The sequence below is a fragment of the Cetorhinus maximus genome, chromosome 6 (assembly GCF_964194155.1).
Source record: "Cetorhinus maximus chromosome 6, sCetMax3.hap1.1, whole genome shotgun sequence".
In the NCBI taxonomy this organism is placed as follows: Eukaryota; Metazoa; Chordata; class Chondrichthyes; order Lamniformes; family Cetorhinidae; genus Cetorhinus; species Cetorhinus maximus.
Window position 1 is genome coordinate 33698161 of NC_135884.1, and position 21136 is coordinate 33719296.

The window sequence follows — 21136 nt, forward strand, 5'->3', positions numbered from 1 at the left end:
ATGGCCTGGAAAGCGAGAATAAGAGATGAGCAGGGCATGGGCAGGGCTGGATGCTGCCTGGGCCTCAGTGCCGACGGGAGGACCCAATCTCGGAGTAGCGGGAGCTTGCAACCCCATTTGCTGGTTGTGTGACCCAAGTTGGATTCATGACCCACAGTTTGGGAACCACTGCTCTACCACCTAGAAAGACAAGGACAGCAGGCACATGGGAACATTACCAACTATAAGTTCCCCGCCAAGTCACACATCATCTTGACTTGGAGCTATATCACTGTTCCTTCAGTGTTACTGGGTCAAAATCTTCCTCATATTATTATTATTGGCTATCCCTTGCTGGCAAGGCTGATTGTCTTCCATGAGTCTGAAGATGGCTGATGAGGCCGATTCAGGATCTGCAGACTTTATGGCACCTAGGGCATTTGTCGTCATATAGGGTGTTCGGTTGTGTATTATCAGTTTGGGTTATGGTGTATTCCTTTTGCCACTCTCGCTTTTCCTCTTCATTTTGTTGCTGTTGGGCCTCAAAATGCTGGGAACTATCCCACAGGCTCTGCCACCATCTGGTTTGATCCAAGGCAATGGTCTCCCAGGAATTTATGTTAATATTGCATTTCTGCATGTTGGTTTTCAGCACATCCTTGAACCACCACTTCTGTCCTCCTCTGGTGCATCTGCCCTGACTGAGCTGGAAGAAGGCACCTGGATTTCTTTGTCAATGTCATCCTTCTGTGAAACATAACTTTCAAGGTTCATCTAACACCACATGGACTGCAATAATTCAAGAAGGTGGCTCACCACCACTTCTCAAGGTGCACAATAAATGCTAGCCTGACACTGACATGTCCTGAATAATAATAATAAAAAAGGCTTGTATTATGGACAGGGTTGGAGGGGCAGACACACCTGTCAGAGTTCTTCCTTCTCCAACCAGCCGTATAAATCAGGGCTCCAACAGGTGCAGCAATAGCTCTGCGCAGCCAGGCTTCGCAGTGCACACACTTCAAGGTGTGTGAGCTCCCTCCATTCGCACCTGAACTTTCTAGAAGTGGGGCAATGAGAGAATGCACTCTGTATGGAGCTTGAAAATCTCAATTTGTGCAGAAGTTTGAGACACTAACACACACAGAGAGAAAGTCCACAACAAACACGCCTCCATTTCATCCCCCTTACGCCCCCCAGAACCCAAACCCCAAATCCCTTCAGTCACACCTACACCGGAAGTTGACTGAGTGACAGCGCAAGCAGCCAATCAGAAGAATCGCTTAGCCAATGGGGGCGGGATTTCCGCAGACGCGCGCCAGTGACGCAGTGACGTTCCAAGTCTCGATGCTTCGTCACCTCAGAGCTGGAGCGAAGGGCGGTGTTTTGTAACCGAGGCCGCAGAGATGCCGGGGATCGAAAAACTACCCATCGAGGAGACTCTGGAAGATAGTCCACAGGTACGAGCCAATGAAGCCGAACCCTGGCCCGGGCGGATCGCTGGCACTTTACCAGTTGTCAGCCTGGGTGCAGTTGGGCACCGACCGATTCACCGTTAAAATAATTCTTCATGTTAATTGGAATAAACAATGTTAACTGGGCAAAGGCACTTGCTTTGTGACAGTACTACCTGAGGTGAAATTTACTGGGATTAGTGGAGACCAACATAAGTGAGATCTAGGACTGGTTTAGTAGAGTTTGTACCTATTCAATAAACTTGAAGCAACATTTACCTAAACTACCTCTGGAGAATAGTCCAGCCGTTTACCTGTTTAATGTGCTACAAGAGGGCACCCTGAGCTAAGGTTTACTGTGATAGCCTTAGCTCAGTGACAGCCCTCTTCTCTCTGAGTCAGAAGGCTCAAGTCCCAACTCTAGGAATCTAGGCTGCCACGCCAGTTTTTCAAATAACACATTTGAAACAAAAAGTCTCGACTGCTCTCAAGTGGACCTGAAAGATCCCATGGCGCTAGAGCTGAAGGGTTCTTCTTGGTGTCCTAGCCAATATTTAACCCTCAACCATCGTCGCCAAAACCAGATTATCTGATCATACTGTTTGTGGGAGCATGCACATTACAACAGTGCACTTTACTGGCTCCAAAGCACTTCAGGCTGTCCCGAGGTAATTAATGGCAGTATATAAATTTGTCCTTCTGTAATAAGCAACAGTAGAACCATACGTTTTTGCTCTAAAGATGGCTTCAGTTTGCAGCCAGACAGCTCATGCATAAACTATGGAATAGTGCATTTGCTGTGTTTTATTTTGAATAATAAAATATTATTTTTTGTCACTACTATATTTATAAAAAAACCCTTGGTTTTCCCTCAGGATGTGGATTTCTCACTGTTGTCCACATGTTGAGTACCATCCAGTATAGAATCACATAAACAGAAGGGGGCCATTCAGCCTGTCATGTCTGTCTCAGCTGTGAAAGAGCTGCCTAATTTAGTTTCACATCTCGGCTTTCTCCCTATAACCATGCAAATTAGTTCCCTTCAAATACATGTCCAGTTGCATTTTGAGTTCCTGTGTAATCTGATTCCACCAGGCTTTCAAGTAGTGCATTCCAGATTACATAGGATACATAGCACAGAAACAGGCTATTTGGCCTAATCAGCCTATGCCAGTGTTTATGTTCCACTCAAATCTGTTCCCATCTTTCCTCGTCTAAATCTAACATGATAACCCTTTATTCCCTTTTCCCTTGTATGCTTTTCTGGCTTCCCCTTGAATAAACAATCCTCTGTGCAAAATAATTTCTCTTCATTTCCCTTCTAGTTGTTTTGCTAATTACTTTAAATCTGTGACCTGGTAATTGACCTGCTTGCCAGAGAAAACAGTTTCTCCCTATTTTATCAAAACCTGTCAATTTAGAAAACTCAACTAGGTCTCCCCTTAAGATTCTCTGTCCTGTGGAGAAGATTCCTAGCTTCTCCAATTGCTTCATGTACCTGGAGTCCTCATCCCTTGTATCATCTTGATAAACCTCCTCTGTATCCTCCCAAAAATGTGGTGCTCAGAACTGTATGCAATACTTCAGCTGAGGCCTAACTAGTGATTTGTGAAGATTTACCTTTTTTTAAATTAAATGATCCAATTTACAAAGCATTTCCACTATGCTTTTCTTAGCTTCCTTCTCAACTTGCCCTGCCACCTTCAAGGAATTGTGGATATACCCCCCAGATTGCTCTGCTGTACCATCAAAATAGTATCAGTTCTCCCATCGCTTCACAATTATTTAAATTAAGTTGCAACTGCTGTGTGTCTGCTCATTTCACTGGTTTGTTTATGACTCCCATGTTTGTTTTCATCCACTACATTTACAAGTTTTGTATCATCTGCACTCTTCGAAATTGTATACCCGATACCTAAGTCCAGGTTATTTATAAAAGAAAAACAAAAGCCCTACTATTAACCTGAGAAAACCCCATTGCATACCTCTAGCCAGAAAAAAACATTTGTTCACCATTACTTTCTGCCTTCTAACTCTTTGCCGATTATGTACCCAAGTAACCACTACCCCTTTAATCCCATATGCTTTTATTTTCTTAATAAGGCTGTTGTGTCATGTTACTAAGAGCCTTTTGAAAGCCCAAATATACAACACCTGCTGCACTACCTTCAATCTTCTGTTACATCAAAGAACTCAATCAGGCTTGTCAGACACAATTTGTCTTTTAGCAGATTCGTGTTGTTTGTCTTTTATTAACCTGTGCTTCTCCACATGAGAACTAATTTTGTCCTTGACAGTGGCCTGTAATAGTTTTCCTACCACTGGTATTAGACTCATTGATCTGTAGCTAACCAGGCTTATTCTTCATTCTAGCGAACAGTGGTGTAATATTTGCAATCCTCCAGTCCTCTAGCATCACTCCCATATCCAAGAAAAGATTGGGGTTAGAGCTTCTTCTGTCCTCACCCTGGCTTTTCAAAACAATGTAGGTGCATTCCACGTGGACTGGGTGATTTGTTAACTTCACGTGATACCGATGTATTTATCATCTCCTTTCTATCTATTTTGACCCTATCCATATCTCTACTTCCCACATCTCAACTGCAACATTAACTTCATCCTCATCTAAAGACAGAAGCAAAGTACTCATTCAATACCTCAGTCATGATCCCTGCTTCCTCAGGATTGTTTCCTTTTTTGCCTCTAATTGGCCCCACCATTCTGTTGACTTTCTATGTTTGGAAAATATTTTTGGATTCCTTTTTCTGTTATCGGTTAATCTTTTCCCTTACTCTCTCTTTGCCCTTCTGGCATCTTTTTCAGTTTCCCCCTACAGTCTGTCTCGTTTCTGCTGTGCCTGACATTTGTGATAAACAGTCTTTTCCTGATTTATTTTCACCTCTATTTGGCATTTAGGGAGGTCTAACCTTAGAATGTTCCCCCTGATGGAAGTATTTGGTTTATACCCAAAGTATCTCAATCTTGAAGGCCTGCCATTACTCAGTTACAGTTTCCCTGGCCATTCATTGAAGTTGGCTGTTTTGCAGTTTGGTATTTGCACCTTTGATTTTTCTTTTTGTCCTTTTCCACAACTAATTATTTAAAACTACTTATATTATGATCACTATTTCCTAGAGGTTCTGCAGCTCACTTGTCCTACTTAGTTCCCCAGAATAGATTCAGCACTGCTTTATTCTTCATTGCACTAGAAACATATTGATTAAGGATGTTCCTTGGGTTCACATTTTTACTTCCCTTTTACTTTGTTTTATTCCAGTGCATATTGGATATTGCTTAAGTACATTTAATTTATGAATGTGTCCAAACATAGGATGTCAACAGACACTTATTCCAAAGGTGGGGGAGGAGGGAGAGTATCACAGCTAGGGGTTGTTCTGTTCTTACCTAACATCCATGTGTGCACTATTTCTGACTAAGTGTCCATATATCAAATAATAACTTGTTTGTGTGCTGACTGGCCTGAGTGTTTTCAGTATTTCTCCTCTTATTCTATGTGTGTGCAAGGAATGCTGGATGCAGGAACAACCAGTTTTTTTCTCCCTAACCTAGGGCAATTGTAATCAATTATAGTGCCCTCATTGACACTCTCACTGAGATTAACTAGCTCAATACTGATCAGAAATCAGTGTGGAATTGGTCTGGTCTGTGTTTCAGTAATACACTGGACAAGCTTACTGAGTGCAAGCCAACTGCACTTCACCTCTTTCTACCCCTACCTAACATGCACATTTTTATTGAATTTTCCAGCATTCAGATGCATGTACGAATTTTATGAATCTGTTGCACGTTTGATTTCCCAGTGCTTACAGGGCAGAAAGAACATATCGCTTCATTAAGATTTTATGGCATGATTGTGTCAATGATCAGATTAATCTGATCATCATCTACGGAGTAAAGGTTTGTCAGGTAGCAGGATATCTATATTAATTGAAATTTTTTAAAAAACGTCTCTGACTCAGCAGCTGTACACTAATGGATTTCCAAAGACTGAATGTATCTATTTACTTTTGTACCAATTGGCCATATGGATTTACTTTAAGGTTTCAATCTGTCTATACTGGGCAGGTTAATCCAAGTTGACCAGTTTTACAGCACACCCTTATTGCAGATTTGAAAATACTATGCATCAATTTTAATTAAGTGCCAACATTGGCTCAGTGGCAGCATGCTCAGATGTGGTTTCAAACCCTGCTCCTGGGATTTAAGCACATATTGAAGGCTGACACTTCACTGCAGTTCTGAAGGAATGCTGCACCGTTGGAGGTTCCATTCTTTCAGATGAGATGTTAAACTGAGACCAGGTCTGCATCCTAAGATGGATGCAAAAGATCCAATGGCATAAAGAATACTAAAAAGAAAACCCACACAAGATTGTCCAGTCTGACCACAGATTGCTATTCGTGTTTTCCTGCATTGGCTACTCTTCAGAAATGCTCCACTGGTTGTGAACTGTTTTGCAACATCATGAGGACATGATAAATTTTATGCAAGTTTGTTCTCTTAGTTACGGAAAATGGATTAATAACTGTTATTGGAATTTTGCCCAATTGCAGTACTTACCAACTTGTTAAAATAACTAATGCCTCACTGTTCTGACTCCTCATAAAATATTTTGGCTTTCTTGATTAGCAGCTTTTCACTGATAGTCATTTAAACGTTTGAGCTGTGAACCACCTTGTATTTACAGTGAAAAGTAATTAGTGAACCGTCAATCACAAGCCTCACCCTTGGACCACTCTTATTGCTTGCAGATACAGTAGTATGTGCATATTAAAGTATGTACATATGGCACAGAGTTTTCTGCACCAGCAGAATTGGCAGTGTTTACAATTTCATACAGTAACTTGACAAAATTATCACATGAATTTGTAATTTTTCATTGCAATGTGTTTTGTTGAGTTATGTCACTTTATTAGATCATACCTTGATTTAGAATGTTTTTCTCCTCTGCGGTATAGGATAGAGCCATATTATACCACTTCTTTACAATTTCTAATTGGGGTTTTTCTTGACGGTTGGGGGCTAGCTATAGCCTGGTGTAGGGATGGTTGGAAGCCTGGGGGGGTGGGTTGAGGTGAGGTGGGGTGGGGATGGACGTGGTTGTAATGGCCCTAAGAGCTGCTCTTTGGAGTTATGGAGGGGCGCCATTCCCTCCAGCAACCTGCGGAGCTGCTCTCCTGGCACCATGGGCCTTGAGGCCTCATGGCAGGGGAGGCCTTACTGATTAACCAGAGGCCACATGTTTTCCGCATGTTTTTTAGCACTGAGTTAGGGGCCAGTTGGGATTATCTAGTGCCATAGCGAGGGATCATTATTTTGGGGGATTTTTCTGTAGTGAGGAGGTATTTTTTGGGAGATTTAGTGCTATAGTGAGATTTCTTGGGTGGGGGGGGTGATGATTATGTGTGAGGGGTTTATGTGGTAGATTTTGGCGCTGTGTTGGGCTTTATTTGGGGTAGGGATTTAGTGCTGTGTTATGGTAGAGGTTTTTGGTGGGATTTAGTACTGTGTTGGGGGGTTTATTGAGGGAATAATGGGGGAATTAGTACTGTGGTGGGGGGATTTAGTGCTGTGGTGAGGGGCTTTTGGGAGTTAGTGCTGTGGAGAGGCTTTCAGGGAAGTTTTAGTGCTGTGGTGGGGGCTTACTGAAGTGGTTTAGTATTGAGGTCTGGGTTTTACTGAGGAAGTTAAATTGCTGAGTTGGTGGCTTAGTGAGGATATTAATCTAATTTATTTTGCCGAGGCGAGGTCTCTATCAAGGGGGATTAGTGGCTAGGCTGGGTTTCACCGAAGGTGGGAGGAGGCTCGTTGCTTTTAGAGGGGCTGGGGAATGGCACACCTGGAGGACAAGATCACATCTATACCTTCGGCGATCTGGGCCCTGCTGGCCGGGGCCTTTCAACATTAACAATAACAACATCAATAGTTAATGGCTAAGGCAGTAAACCCGACAGAACCTGGAGCGGAGTCCCAGTGGGCGGTTGGTGTTTCCCTCAAATTAGCACCTTCTGGCAACTCCTGCATCTGAATAGGCCTCAAATGTACTGGCTTTTGTCTTTCCTCTGGATACCAGCCTGAAGTTGAGTAGTGGGGTACAGATGCCGTCCCTTAATGCAGAACTTGGTACACACATAAGGAAAGCAGCTCCCATCTTTGGCCGATTCTCAAAACGCGGATGGAATAACAACAAGCTGATAGTTTATAAGGCCTGTGTCCTTAGCATCTTGTTGTACAGCTGTGGAACATGGACGACTTACAGCTATCAAAAAAAGAAGCCCAACAATTTCCATCTTTGCTGTTTGTAGCACATTATAGGTATATACTGGCAGGACAAAATGCTGCAGAGTTCAAGTTTATTAGCACTCATCAATCAGAGGTGACTTCGTTGGCTCGGGCATGTACGCAGAATGGAAAAAGGTTGCAAACCCAAGGACATTTTGTATGGTGAGGTAGCCGGAGTCAGACGACTGGTGAGACACCCAAAGCACACTTGAAGGATGATTGCAAGCATGACATGAAGGCCCAGAACATCGATTATTGCACCTGGGAGTCACTAACTGATGACAAAGAAAAATTGCGACAACTCCTGTTGGCTGGCACGCACACTATAGTGACTAATGGATGCAGCAATAGATGACACTGATGCCGAAACAACCTACAATGGTAGGTAGCTTCATGCGCAGCACTTGTGGGAGACCTGCCTCTCCAGAATTGGCCTGTTCAGCCATTAACAAAAGTGTGCAATAAGAATACAGCCCATCTGAAATGGATTTGTTTGTTGTGTGTCTGTCATCTTTCCTAGATGCTGGAACTTCAAACTTACTGAAGTGCTTCTAATAACACTAAGTGTTGAATAATTATAGACCAGCAATACCAAAAATATACTTTGGCCTTACTGGTGGGCTTGGGGTCAGAAAATGCTGCTGCTGTGTGCTGGTCACATTTACTGCTACTGGCACTTTGGTTTCAATGCCTTAAATTATCAGAGGTAGCCTTGCAACATAATGGAAGATACATGAATCATGGCAGCAAAAGAAAGACTTGCATTTATATAAAGCCTTTCACAACCTCAGGATGTCCCAAAGCACTTTACAACCAATGATGTACCTTTGAAGTGTAGTCACTGTTATAATGGAGGAAACATGGCAGCCAATTTGCAAATAACAATTCCCACAAACAGCGATGAAGTAAATGAGAGCATCTTTTTAGGTGCTGATTGAGGGATAATTTTTTTTCTGGACACCAGGAGAGCTCCACTTCATCTAAAAAATAGCACCTCAGATAGTGGAGCATTCCCTTCAAATCAAAGAAGGTGAACTAAAGCAGGTCTGGAGTTGAAGAATTATTCAGTAGTGGCTATTACTAAGACCCTGGTTCTCATGTATAAATCCTGGCATAGCCTTGTTCTAGATACTATATGGTGCATGTATGTCTTAGTAACAGTGCAAGTCGATTTACTACATGATAGGGATACATTGAGTTCATGAGTGTTAACCTGCATGAGTTAAAGCTTCAAAAGGCAGGATATGTCCGTTTGACAAACTTAACTTTTATTTTTTAATTTTGAATAGACACGCTCACTACTGGGAGTGTTTGAAGAAGATGTTGCTGCCATCTCAAATTATACCAGCCAACTTTACAATGCCATGAAGCGGATTTACGATGCACAGGTATAGTTCCAAGTTATCAGACTAGGTCATCAATTACAGGAGATCAGCATAGAACGAAATGTGTACGTTGGAATGGAATGGCAAACAGTTATAACTTTACATTCCGTAAAACTGCTTCTTTGTGCAATTACTATTTTCAGAGGCAAATACCTTCAAAATTTTGCAGTTCCCTGATTCAATCTTAGTTTCCTTTTTTTTTGTTGCCACATCTACTCATTATCCAGCCTCATATTCATGAAGAGGAGACCACAAAATCCTCATTAAGTCCCTAAAAGAGAGGATGCTGGATTGCTCAGTAGCAGATAAGTTTCCTGGAGTGTGGTTAAGTGTTTGATCTTTCTTCAGGTACTTGCTGACAAATGGACACAGATATAAAGAACTAATAATATCAGCACTACTGCATCGTCAATAACTTGCATTTAGTTAGTGCCTCTAAAGTGGCACAAACATCCCAAATGGCTTCACAGAGGGAAAAATGAATACTGGGCCAAAGGAGGAGGTATAAGGCAGGGTAATCTAAAGCTTTGTCAAAGAGATGGGTTTTATGTAACGCCTTTAAGGAGGAGGAGTGCTGGAAAGGCAGAGGATTTTAGAGAAGGATTTCCAGAGGGTGGTGGCACAGTTGACGAATTTACTACATTGCTCAGAACCTAATTTGGTTCTGTGAAAAGTGATCTAACCTCAGTTTGGGTAGCAACCGTGGTGCAACAGTTGTGTCCAACATTCCCTGAATTCGAGTGGCGAAACCAGCTCCATGTAATAATTTGTGGTGGCAAGTGCTGTGTGGGCAGGAGTTAGCACAACTACAATGTCTATTCACCAATTAGTCAGTTTATACTCACCATTGGTTATTAGGAGTAAGAGCTTTGAATTTTTCTTTGAGGAGAAATTGAAGCACTTGAATTATTTTGGCTGATCAGTAATCAGCACCACCTTCTCAAGGACAATTAGGAATGAACAATAAATGCTGACGTTGCCTGTCACTCACATCTTTTGCATTTTGTTCAGCCACATTATGATGTACCTTTATCCACTGTATCACCAGTGTAGACATACCCTCTCATTCTGAAGGCACCAACTCCTTACAGTAGTATGGTGCCAGACACCTCTGGCCTCACCAAATTTGATATTCATGCGTGAATTCTTGACATTGAATGTTGAGCGGTTCAGTAACCATTCTCACTAGAATGGAGGCATCACAGTTGCACCCACTCAAGCAGTCATGTGATGCACGCACACTGGCAGATTTTTTTTCCTCTAACAGGGCAGTAAGGTGAATTCTAGTGCCACTACCACCACCTCATCTGTGATTAGTTAACTTGGCACTGATGGTGATCTTATTAGGACCTTCCTGGTCTGTGGGGCTCATTCACTGAGCCACTGGAGGAGCAAAGATAGATCACTTAGTAAAAGATGTAGGGCTAACTTTTAAATTTCCACACTCAAAACAATAATGCCTAAACAATCTTAGAGTGTTGGTAGTCCACTTGAACCAGGGATGCCGGTGTGCACTAACTTGTGCACGTTTAATTACTGAATGGAAGTTCACAAGTGAATGTAAAGCTAACGTTTTCAGATTTGTAAGAACTGAGCTGAATGCAGGCAATGAACATGGCACAAATAAAAACAGAAAATGCTGTAAATACTCAGCAAGTCAGGCAGCATCTGTGGAGAGAAAAACAGAGTTAACATTTCAGACCTGTGACCTCACATGTCTGACTTTCCTCAGTTCTGACTAAATAGGTTTTGAGCAAGCAAAATGGGGGAGGGCGGAAGAAGAGCCAAAGGGGAAGGTCTGTGAAAGGTTGGAGGGCAGGAGAGATTAAGTGATGAAAAGTTTCATAATACGTGTCAAAAGGATTAGTAATGGGTAAAATAAAGAAGCAAAAGAATCCTCTAGATGAGGTGTGAATGGCTAGATAGCAGCCATCCAAATACAAAGTAAAGGAGTAAAGAAAGACATTTTTTAAAAAAACGAACCAGCAAAAAAAAACAAAGTGGAGGCAGAGTTCATGACCTAAAATTGTTGAATTCATTGTTGAGTTCAGAAGGTTGAAGAGTGCTGAGTCGACATTGAGCTTCATTGGAATACCGCAGCAAGCCAGGGTCAGGGTGGAAGCAAAGTGGAGAAATTAAATGACAAGCAATAAGAAGCTCAGGGGTCATGCTTGCGGTCTGAATGAAGGTGTTCTGCAAAAGAGTTTGCACAAAGCTGGATTGTAATTTTTACACTTTCTGTTAAACAAAAGTAAGAAAGTGAAGAACATGCTTAGAGCAGGAGCATGCATGTTTTTAGGCTATTGGTGTAAATTTTTATTTAAAAAAGACAGAAAAGAAATGGTCTAGCTTTTCTATTTTCTGGTGGGCTATGTGCTTCCTATATATGCAATTTTAATATAACACAGCTATCTAGTTTAGATTTAATTACCATTTGGAAATTATTTAAATATCCAGCATGAAGGTGAAGAGGGGCGGGTGGGGGGTTCAAAACCAAATAATGGAAAATGCCGGAAATCTGAAATAAAAACATAAAATACTGGAAATACTCATTAGGTAAGGAAGCAACTGTAGAGAGAGAACAATGTTAACCTTTCAAGACCTGAAAAAATAACTTTTTCTCCACAGATTCTGTCTGACCCGCTGAGTATTTCCACCATTTTGTTTTTTGTGGAAGGAGGCTCATATGGAGCATAACCGCTGGCGTAGACCATTTAGGCTGAATGACCTACTTCTGTGCTGTAGACTTGGTCTAAAATTCAATGTTAAATTTTATAGCAGTATTAATGCTGCAGTTATACTGAAAGTTGTGGCAGAGTATTACAAATGGACACAATTGTATATCTGGATAAAAAATACTGCGGATGCTGGAAATCTGAAACAAAAACAAAAATAGCTGGAAAAACTCAGCAGGTCTGACAGCATCTGCGGAGAGGAATACAGTTAACATTTCGAGTCTGTATGACTCTTCATCAGAACTAAGGAAATATAGAAATGAGGTGAAATATAAGCTGGTTGAGGAGGGTGGGACAGGTAGAGCTGGATAGAGGGCCAGTGATAGGTGGAGGCAAAGAAGAGATTGCCAAAGATGTCATAGACAAAAGGGTGTTGATGGTGGTGATATTAGCTAAGGAATGTGCTAATCGTGACATTAAGGGTAGAAAGCAGGACGAGCAAGTGACAGCCCTAGTGGGGGTGAGGTGGGGGGAAGGGATCGAAATGGGCTAAAAGGTGGCGATAAAACAATAGATCGAAATAAATTTAAAAATAGGTGGGAAAAAGAAATATTTTAAAAATATAAATTATTGGAAAAAGGGGGATCAGAAAGGGGGTGAGGATGGAGGAGTGAATTCATGATCTGAAGTTGTTGAACTCAATGTTAAGTCCGGAAGACTGTAAAGTGCCTAGTTGGAAGATGAGGTGCTGTTCCTCCAGTTTGCTTTGAGCTTCACTGGAACATTGCAGCAGGCTGAGGACGGACATGTGGGCGTGAGAGCAGGGTGGTGTGTTGAAATGGCAAGCGACAGGGAGGTCTGGGTCATGCTTGCGGACAGACCGAAGGTGTTCCACAAAGCGGTCACTCAGTCTGCGTTTGGTCTCTCCAATGTAGAGGAGATCGCATTGGGAGCAGCGAATGCAGTAGACTAAATTGAGGGAAGAGCAAGTGAAGTGCTGCTTCACTTGAAAGGAGTGTTTGGGCCCTTGAACGGTAAGGAGGGGGCAAGTAAAGGGGCAGGTGTTGCAGCTTCTGTGGTTGCATGGGAAGGTGCCGTGGGAGGGGGTTGAGTTGTAGGGGGTGATGGAGGAGTGGACCAGGGCGTCCCGGAGGGAGCGTTCCCTGCTGAAAGCCGCTGGGGGGGGTGAAGGGAAGATGTGTTTGGTGGTGGCATCATGCTGGAGTTGGCGGAAATGATGGAGGATGATCCTTTGAACGCGGAGGCTAGTGGGGTGATAAGTGAGGACAAGGGGGACCCTATCATGGTTCTGGGAGGGAGAGAAAGGTGTGAGGGCGGATGTGCGGGAAATGGGCCGGACACGGTTGAGGGCCCTGTCAACCACCGTGGGTGGAAAACCTCGGTTAAGGAAGAAGTAAGACACATCAGAGGAATTGCTTTGGAAAGTGGCATCATCAGAACAGATGCGACGGAGGCGAAGGAACTGAGAGAATGGGATGGAGTCCTTACAGAAAGTGGGGTGTGAGGAGCTGTAGTCGAGGTAGCTGTGGGAGTCAGTAGGCTTGTAATAAATATTGGTGGACAGTCTATCACCAGAAATTGAGACAGAGAGGTCAAGGAAAGGAAGGGAAGTGTCAGTGATGGACCATGTGAAAATGATGGAGGGGTGGAAATTGGAAGCAAAATTAATAAATTTTTCCAGGTCCAGACGAGAGCATGAAGCAGCACCGAAGTAATCATTGATGTACCGGAGAAAGAGTTGTGGGAGGGGGCTGGAGTAGGACTGGAACAAGGAATGTTCCACATACCCATAAAGAGACAGGCATAACTGGGGCCCATGCGGGTACCCATAGACACACCTTTTATTTGGAGGAAGTGAGACAAGTTTAAGGAGAAATTGTTCAGTGAGAGAACAAGTTCAGCCAGACGGAGGAGAGTAGTGGTGGATGGGGATTGTTTGGGCCTCTGTTCAAGGAAGAAGTGGAAAGCCCTCTGACCATCCCGGTGGGGGATGGAGGTGTTAGAGGGATTGGATGTCCGTGGTGAAGAGGAGGCGGATTATATATCTGCTTTGCATCATGGTGGAGTCATGAAAAAGCACTCCGCAGGCATACCTAAATGCACTTTGCAGTGCATTGCTTGTGATTTTCCAAACGCCAATAATATTTTAAATGTTAGGTTAGAGTTGGCACAAGAGGCAAGTCTAAGAGCATTGCAATTGTAATGGAGGACCAGCAGACTAGCATAGATTTTTAAAATTTTAACAAGAAGCTTTACAAGTTTGTGTTGCAGTAATATTGTGGTCATTGAAACCTGAGCAGTAATAGAACAATTTCCTGAGATGGTGTTGCTTCTAAAACTAAACCCAAACCTCCACTTATTTAACTGCACATTTTGCCATTCTAAAAAGCAGAAATCATACTGTAACTGTGCAGACTGTGCCTTTATAAGAGCTTTGTAGCAAATATTTTAGTGTAATAGTTGGCCACGTATGCAGTACTTAGTTACGTCCAACATCTCTGGCAGCTCCGCATTTTTATTAGCATAGCACCAGGCTCTCAATTTTCCATCTGGCAAACTATCTGGATTTTTGCATTTAGCTATCCAGCAATAACCATGAGCACCATTTTGTTGCCAAGGCTTATGATCTTTGGTTTTAAACAAGGAAATGAAGATGAAAAGAACAGCTGAAACAATGCAGCTTTCTTAAACGCCCAGTCAGTATGCTGCATTGAATTTCATCACATGCACATAAGTTGCTTGTGACTTTACTCATGTTCTGAATATCTTGAGGAAAAATCCAGGTGATGTCGCATGACGTTTTAAGGAGAAGAAAAATTAAAAATAGTGTGAGAAGAGGTAGGGAATGGTGGAGTTACCACATGCAAATATGTATTACCTGTAAAGAGAATTTGGACTGCTATGATCTGAAGGGAACTGCATTGTGAAAATTATTTTTTTTTACTGGATTTCTGATTAAGTTTAAAGTTTCCACAGTGACATAGTCAACAAAGACAACACCCAATGTAATTTATACAGACTGGTAGCAATATGGGGGTTTGAGAGTACATCTGTGCTGAACCAGCTGATCTCTGCCAGAACAACATTTGGGATGCTGCATTAGTCTTGGCTATGGCAGGAAAAAAATAACAGCTATGTGTCCGCAATGAAAAATGTGCGTGTGCGTTAAATGTTGGCTCAGCTGTGGTGTCCCACACAGTCAAATAAAGCTGGTGACTTTTGGACCATGGCTTTTTGCTTTTGTGCTTGCCAGCCTACAATTTTCCATCCATTGTCGTGAATGAACAAAAAAGAAAACAATGGCTGGCAAGTGTATTGGGAAAGTTGGTCAGGTATCAAAAGGCTCCCTGTCCCTGCAAAACTTTAGCCCATCATGGGTATGTTTTTTCAAGAACAGAAGAGAGAAAAGCCAGAAGCCTAATTTGATCTGAGCTTTTTCTCTTGCAGAATGAGTTGAGCACAGCAACACACTTGACCTCCAAACTACTCAAGGAATACGAGAAACAGGTAAAAATAAACTCTTAGGAGATCTACCGTGGCAGTTACTGATTATAGAATATGTACCTTTGTTAGGTTATGATTTCTAGAAAGAACGTTAAAGAGCAGATTCACTACAAAGATAATGTGGGTACCGTATAATAATTATGAGAAAAGTGAATAGGAAAAGACTCATTCTAGTGGAGCAAAGGTAAAGGCAGATTTAATAGAGGTTAAAATTGTGAAGGGTTTTGATAGAGTGCATGGAAAAAAAACCTAATTTCTCAGATTGGAAAAATCAGTGCGGTATCATCCATTTGAAATTGGGAGTGAGGAGAGAGGTTGAGAAATCGCTTTATCAAGGGGCATGGAATGATTTGCCACAGGGAGTGGTTGAGGCAAATACTAATGTTTCTTTTAAGGGAAGAGTTGAATAAAATTTGAGGCAGAAGATGCAGGGTTATGGGGAAAGCTTTGAGCAATGGAATTAGGTTTTAGATTTTTCTAGAAGAGAGTTGATGCAGACACAGTTGACTGAAAGGTACGTATATATATGCGCACGCGTGCACGCACACACACACACACACACACACACACACGCACACCTGGCCTTCAGGGTAATGAACAATGACCCATATTGTGCGTGGAAACATCCAATACTGTTATTAACGTGGAACCTGGGAAGGGGAGGCATGTACATCCACCAGCACCGGTTCCTACTATGACACAGCTAAAAGCTTTATACTGCTGAAATAACCAGTGTAGGTGGTCATAGATAATGGATTTTAAAATACAACAGCATTAAATTTAAAATAACATGAAGCATTTTCCACCAGTTCAGTTCTCTGATGCATTGATTTCCTCATTAGATTTATAGAGTACTCCTACAGAGCTCATTATATTAGTTACCAGTTAATGCAGACACCATCAGCTGGATCTTACAGGGATTCTAGACTATTCCAGCACCTTTGAAAGACAGATTTTAACTTTTTGCATTGTTGCTTGCATTGAAAAAGTTGCTGGTTGTCCCTTGTTATAGGGAAAGAATTGGTATTCTAGGTTTAAAGTATGCTTGATATATTTTGAGTTTGCACATTGAATAACTTAATTTGCATTGGGACATGCTGATAGCTAAACTAGTGAGCAAATGTGAAACAGTTTACCCAAATTCCTTTCTGTACATCAAAAAATGTTTTGGTTCAGTCATGGATAAAGCCTGTATAAACAGCCGTAATCACACTGTTCTAGTTCTAACCCTAGATTTTCCTTTGGTCATTTCTCTTAACAATAAAACTAATTGTAAAGCCAAGATATGAAATGTATTCTTGTCCCATTTCAGAAACATTTTTTGATGTTTTATCTTTAGCTAATTTGAAAGTTGTTACTGTGGTACAGTATCCTGCTGCTTCTGATGGCCCACAGTGCCTCATAGGTGCCTAGTTTTGAGCTGCCAGATCTGTTCTAAATCTATCCCATTTAGCACAGTGATGGTGCCAACAGCATGTTGATAAGATTAAATTCTGGAGCATTTTTCACCTAAAGTCAATATCTACATCTGACAAATTTATTAATTTGAACTTACATATTTTTATTAAAAAATTACATAGAAATTCTGCATCCCATTGTCATAGTCTGTTTGTGTTTTAATATGTCCTACCTGTTGGCTTGGTAACTCCATCTCAGCTAGTAAGAAGCTAGGTCAGTTCAAATATTTAAGCACCTTTTCTCCTTTCTAAGCTCCTTCCAGTACCTTTCCCAAAGGATCCTTAATCATGTGTAATCTTCAACAGAGAGTGTTTTCAGCCAATTTAAACAGTGGGACCAGAAACAAGCCCAAACGTTTCGTTACCCAGTAACGCTCAGGCTAGTTAAAGCACCCCTACCCCTATGTAAGAGCAATTAACACAGACCAGGGATCAAAACCTGCAATCTTCCTAGTCTGTATGGCTGTTCACTGGATAAGCTGTCATCTACGGATGAAGCCCTTTCTGTTCTTAGCTGGAGAATGGTGCATACAGAATGCAGGAAGGTGAGGTCAATAGGGTAAGCAGCCAACTTAGTCCTAGGCTTTGACAACGCTGCCATATCCTTGGCAGAGTGATGTGCAAAAACACCCCAGCAGTCCTTGTCTAGATAATTACTGTTGGTCATCCAATAGGGGTGAATTCTGATCATAAGAGGGGAAACTAGCAGTTGGTAAACAGGCCAGATTCCTGTTCCTCCAAAATGCTAATCAGTGTGGTATTGAGAAAGACTATGGAGCAAGTCACCTGCTGGCACAGAATTTTGTGCAATTTGGACGACATCTAAAATCATACTTTGTAACATTGGGTGGGATTTTTTTTTTAAAAAGCATATACCTCCTAATTTTTTTAATGTCTTTATAAAAAATTTTAATCACCACGAAAGTTCTGATAATCAAGGCCTATCTTTACTCTATACCACCCCCTCCCCACAAAAAAAAATGTTATTAAATGGAATTTCTTTCATGCATTAAAGGCCCCTGCATTTATCCACATCAAGATTGTTTCTTATTCCAATGGTCAGACCACTAAAATACAGAATTTAGCAGTTTTTGCTTGGACATTAAAAATCATTCTTATTTAAGTAACCTATAGTGTAGTCCAGTAAAATTAAGTACCCAGCTGATACTCACAATCAGGATGTGAGTAATAGTCAATTGGACAGGATAATAAAAACAATTAAATGAAGGAAAAAGTAATGAAATATAGTGAACCAAATTTTGTTCCTTTTCACTAAAGTGTGCTTATTTGCTGTCCAGCAAATCAATAACTTTGTTTCTTGTTAACTCTCTTTTTTGTCAGCATTTTCCCCTAGGTGGTGATGATGAAGTCATGACCTCCACTCTGCAGCAGTTTGCTCAAGTAATAGATGAAGTAAGTATTAACTTAATTTGTTTCAATCAAGGCTCGAATATCACTTGGTTACATTAATCAAGTCATGTTAACGGGTTAGATGTAAAACAGCTCATAATCTGATGTTTTTCGTCTGATTTTGCTGATATTGACTTTCATTTTCTATGAAGAAATGTTACTCTCAAGTTTCACAGCTTCATCTAAAGGGTTTAGAAAGAGAGATAACAATTACAGTTGAACATTATAAAGAGGTAATGCATCTCCCAGCAAAGGTGCTTGAATATTTGTGACGTAGAACTGACTTCGCCTCTTACTAGCTGAGATGGAGTTACCAAGCCAACAGATTGTTCATATTTTAATTTGTCCTATGACAATGGAATGCACTATTCCTATGTCATGGTTTTTTAAATAAAAATATGAAAGTTCAAGTTGTTAAATTTGTCAGAGCTGCATATTGAATTTAAGGGAAAAATGCTTGTGAATTTAACCTGATTGGCATGCTGTGTTGTTTGGCCCCACCACTGTGTACTAAATGGGATAGATTTAGAACAGATCTAGCATCTGAAAACTAAACACATATGAGGCGCTTGGGCTATCAGCAGCAGCAGAATTATATTTAGTCACAATATGTAACCTCATGACCCAGCATATTCCTCACTCTATAATTACGATCAAGCCAGCAGATCAATGCTGGTTCAGCGGGGAGTACAGGAGAGCATGCCAGGAGCAGCACCAGGCATATCTAAAAATGAGTTGCCAAACTGATGAAACTACATTACAGAACTACATATATGCTAAACAGCAGAAGCAACATGCAATAGACAGAGCAAAGCAATCCCGTGACACATGGATGGGTTCAAGCTCTGCAGTCCTGCCACATCAAGTTATGAATGGTGGTGAACAATTAGACAACAGGAGGAGGAGGTTTCCCCAACCTCAATGATAGGTGAGCCCAGCACGTCGCTGCAAAAGGCTGAAAAGTTTGCACCATCTTCAGCCAGAAGTGCCAAGTGGATGATCCATCTCCGTCTCCTCCTGAGGTCTCAGCATCACAGGTGCTAGTCTTCAGCCAATTTGATTCACTCCACATGATAACAAGAAATGACTGAAAGCACTGGATACAGCAAAGACTATGGGCTCTGACGATATTTTGGCTATAGTACTGAAGACTTGTGCTCCGAACTAACCTTGCTGCATTCCAGTCCAGCTACAACACTGGCATCTACCCGCAATGTGGAAAATTGCCCAGGTATGTCCTGCCCATAGAAAGCAGGATTTATTACCAGCCCGTCAGTCTACTCTCCGTCATCAGCAAAGTGATGGAAGGTGTCATCAACACTGCTACAAGTGGCACTTACTCAGCAATTACCTGCTCATTAAAGCTTAGTTTGGGTTCCACCTGGGCCACTCGGCTCTAGCCCTCATTACAGTCTTGGTCCAAATATGGACTAAAGAGCTGAACTCCAGAGGTGAGGTGAGGGTGACTACCCTTGTCATCAAGGCAGCATTTGACCAAATGTGACATCAAGGACTCCTGGGAAAATTGAAGTCAGTGAGAATCGGCGGGACTTGGTGGAATCCTTTCCCACTGGTTAGAGTAATGCCCAGCATAAAAGACAGATGATTTTGGTTGTTGGAAAGCTAATCATCATAGCGCCAAGACATCACTGCAGGAGTTCCTCAGGGTAGTTTCTTAAGCCCAATCAATGACCTTCCCTCTTTCATGAGGTCAGAAGTGGGGATGTTCACTGATGATTGCACTGCATTCAGGATCTTTTGCAACCCCTCAGATACTGAAGCAGCCCATGCCTGCAGACATCAGGATGTGGACAACATTCAGGCTTGGGCTGATAAGTGGCAAGCAACATTCACACTACACAACCAGACATTCACCATTTCCAATAAGAGAGATTGTGACCATCTACCCTGGACGTTCAACAGCATTACCATGGCTACGATTTTGTGAATTCCCATCATCAACATCCTGGGGGTTACCATTGAACAAGTATTTAACTGTAACAGCCATATAAATACTGTGGCTAGAAGAGCAGATCAGAGGCTGGGAATTTTGCAGCGAGTAACTCCCCTCCTAACTCCCTAAGACCTGACCACCATCTACAAGGCACAAGTCAAGAAGGAGTGTGATGAAATAATCTCCATCTGCCTGGATGAGTGCAACTCCAACAACACTCCCAAGACAAAGCAGCTCACTTGATTGGCGTCCCATCCACTACCTTAAATATGCACTCCTTCCACCACTGGTACAGTGGCAATGGTGTGTACCATCTACAAGATGCACTGCAGCAACTCACCCAGTCCCTCATCACAGCACTTTCCAAACCCATGACCACCTGGAAGGACAAGAGCAGCAGACACATGGGAACACCACTACCTGCAAGTTCACCTCCAAGCCATGACTTGGAGTTATATAACTGTTCCTTCATTGTCGCTGAGTCAAAAACTTGGAACTTTCTTCCTACCAGCACTGTGGGTGTACCTATACCACATGGACTGCAGTGGTTCAAGAAAATGGCTCACCATCACCCTCTTGAAGGAAATGTAGGATGGACAACAAATGCTGGCCTAGCTAGCAATGCTTGCATTCCATGAACAATTTTTTTTAATGCAATTGACAATTAAACAATATTTCTACTTTTTAACATTAAAAAACTTACCTTAAATGATGCAAACAAAATGTTAAGATTCATAATAGAACTGTTGAGTTTTCAAAATGCATTGTATTAAACAGGAGAACTTCTACTTTAGTGTAGTCATGTAAAATGTGAAACAATAGGGATGAGTGTTCATAGTGATATTGCATTTTTGTCCCCATATGGAATGATCCAACACTTTGTTTTTGGTTTCTTTCCCTTCTTACCGCCAATTTTCTACTCTCCTTTTAGTTCCGCAGATTCTGGGCATTGTGCAGTGTTTCAGGTCAGTGGTCATTCTAAATGTTTGATCCA

The 21136-nt window shown here is 41.8% G+C and overlaps 1 protein-coding gene across 5 annotated transcripts in view; it reads left to right on the plus strand.

Moving 5' to 3' along the window:
- Window positions 1-1302: 1302 nt before the first annotated feature.
- The window catches only part of appl1 (adaptor protein, phosphotyrosine interaction, PH domain and leucine zipper containing 1), a 48747-nt gene continuing 28913 nt past the window's right edge, over window positions 1303-21136 (plus strand). For 2 of the 5 annotated variants that reach the window (XM_078543537.1, XM_078543538.1), the window contains exons 1-4: window positions 1303-1439; window positions 9026-9124; window positions 15265-15324; window positions 18120-18191. In XM_078543537.1, the coding sequence (XP_078399663.1) occupies window positions 1386-1439; window positions 9026-9124; window positions 15265-15324; window positions 18120-18191 (285 nt within the window). In that variant the 5' untranslated portion in view covers window positions 1303-1385. Of the gene's footprint in view, window positions 1440-9025; window positions 9125-15261; window positions 15325-18119; window positions 18192-21073; window positions 21108-21136 lie in introns of those variants that run through there. The other 3 variants (XM_078543540.1, XM_078543541.1, XM_078543539.1) reach the window with 2 other exon arrangements.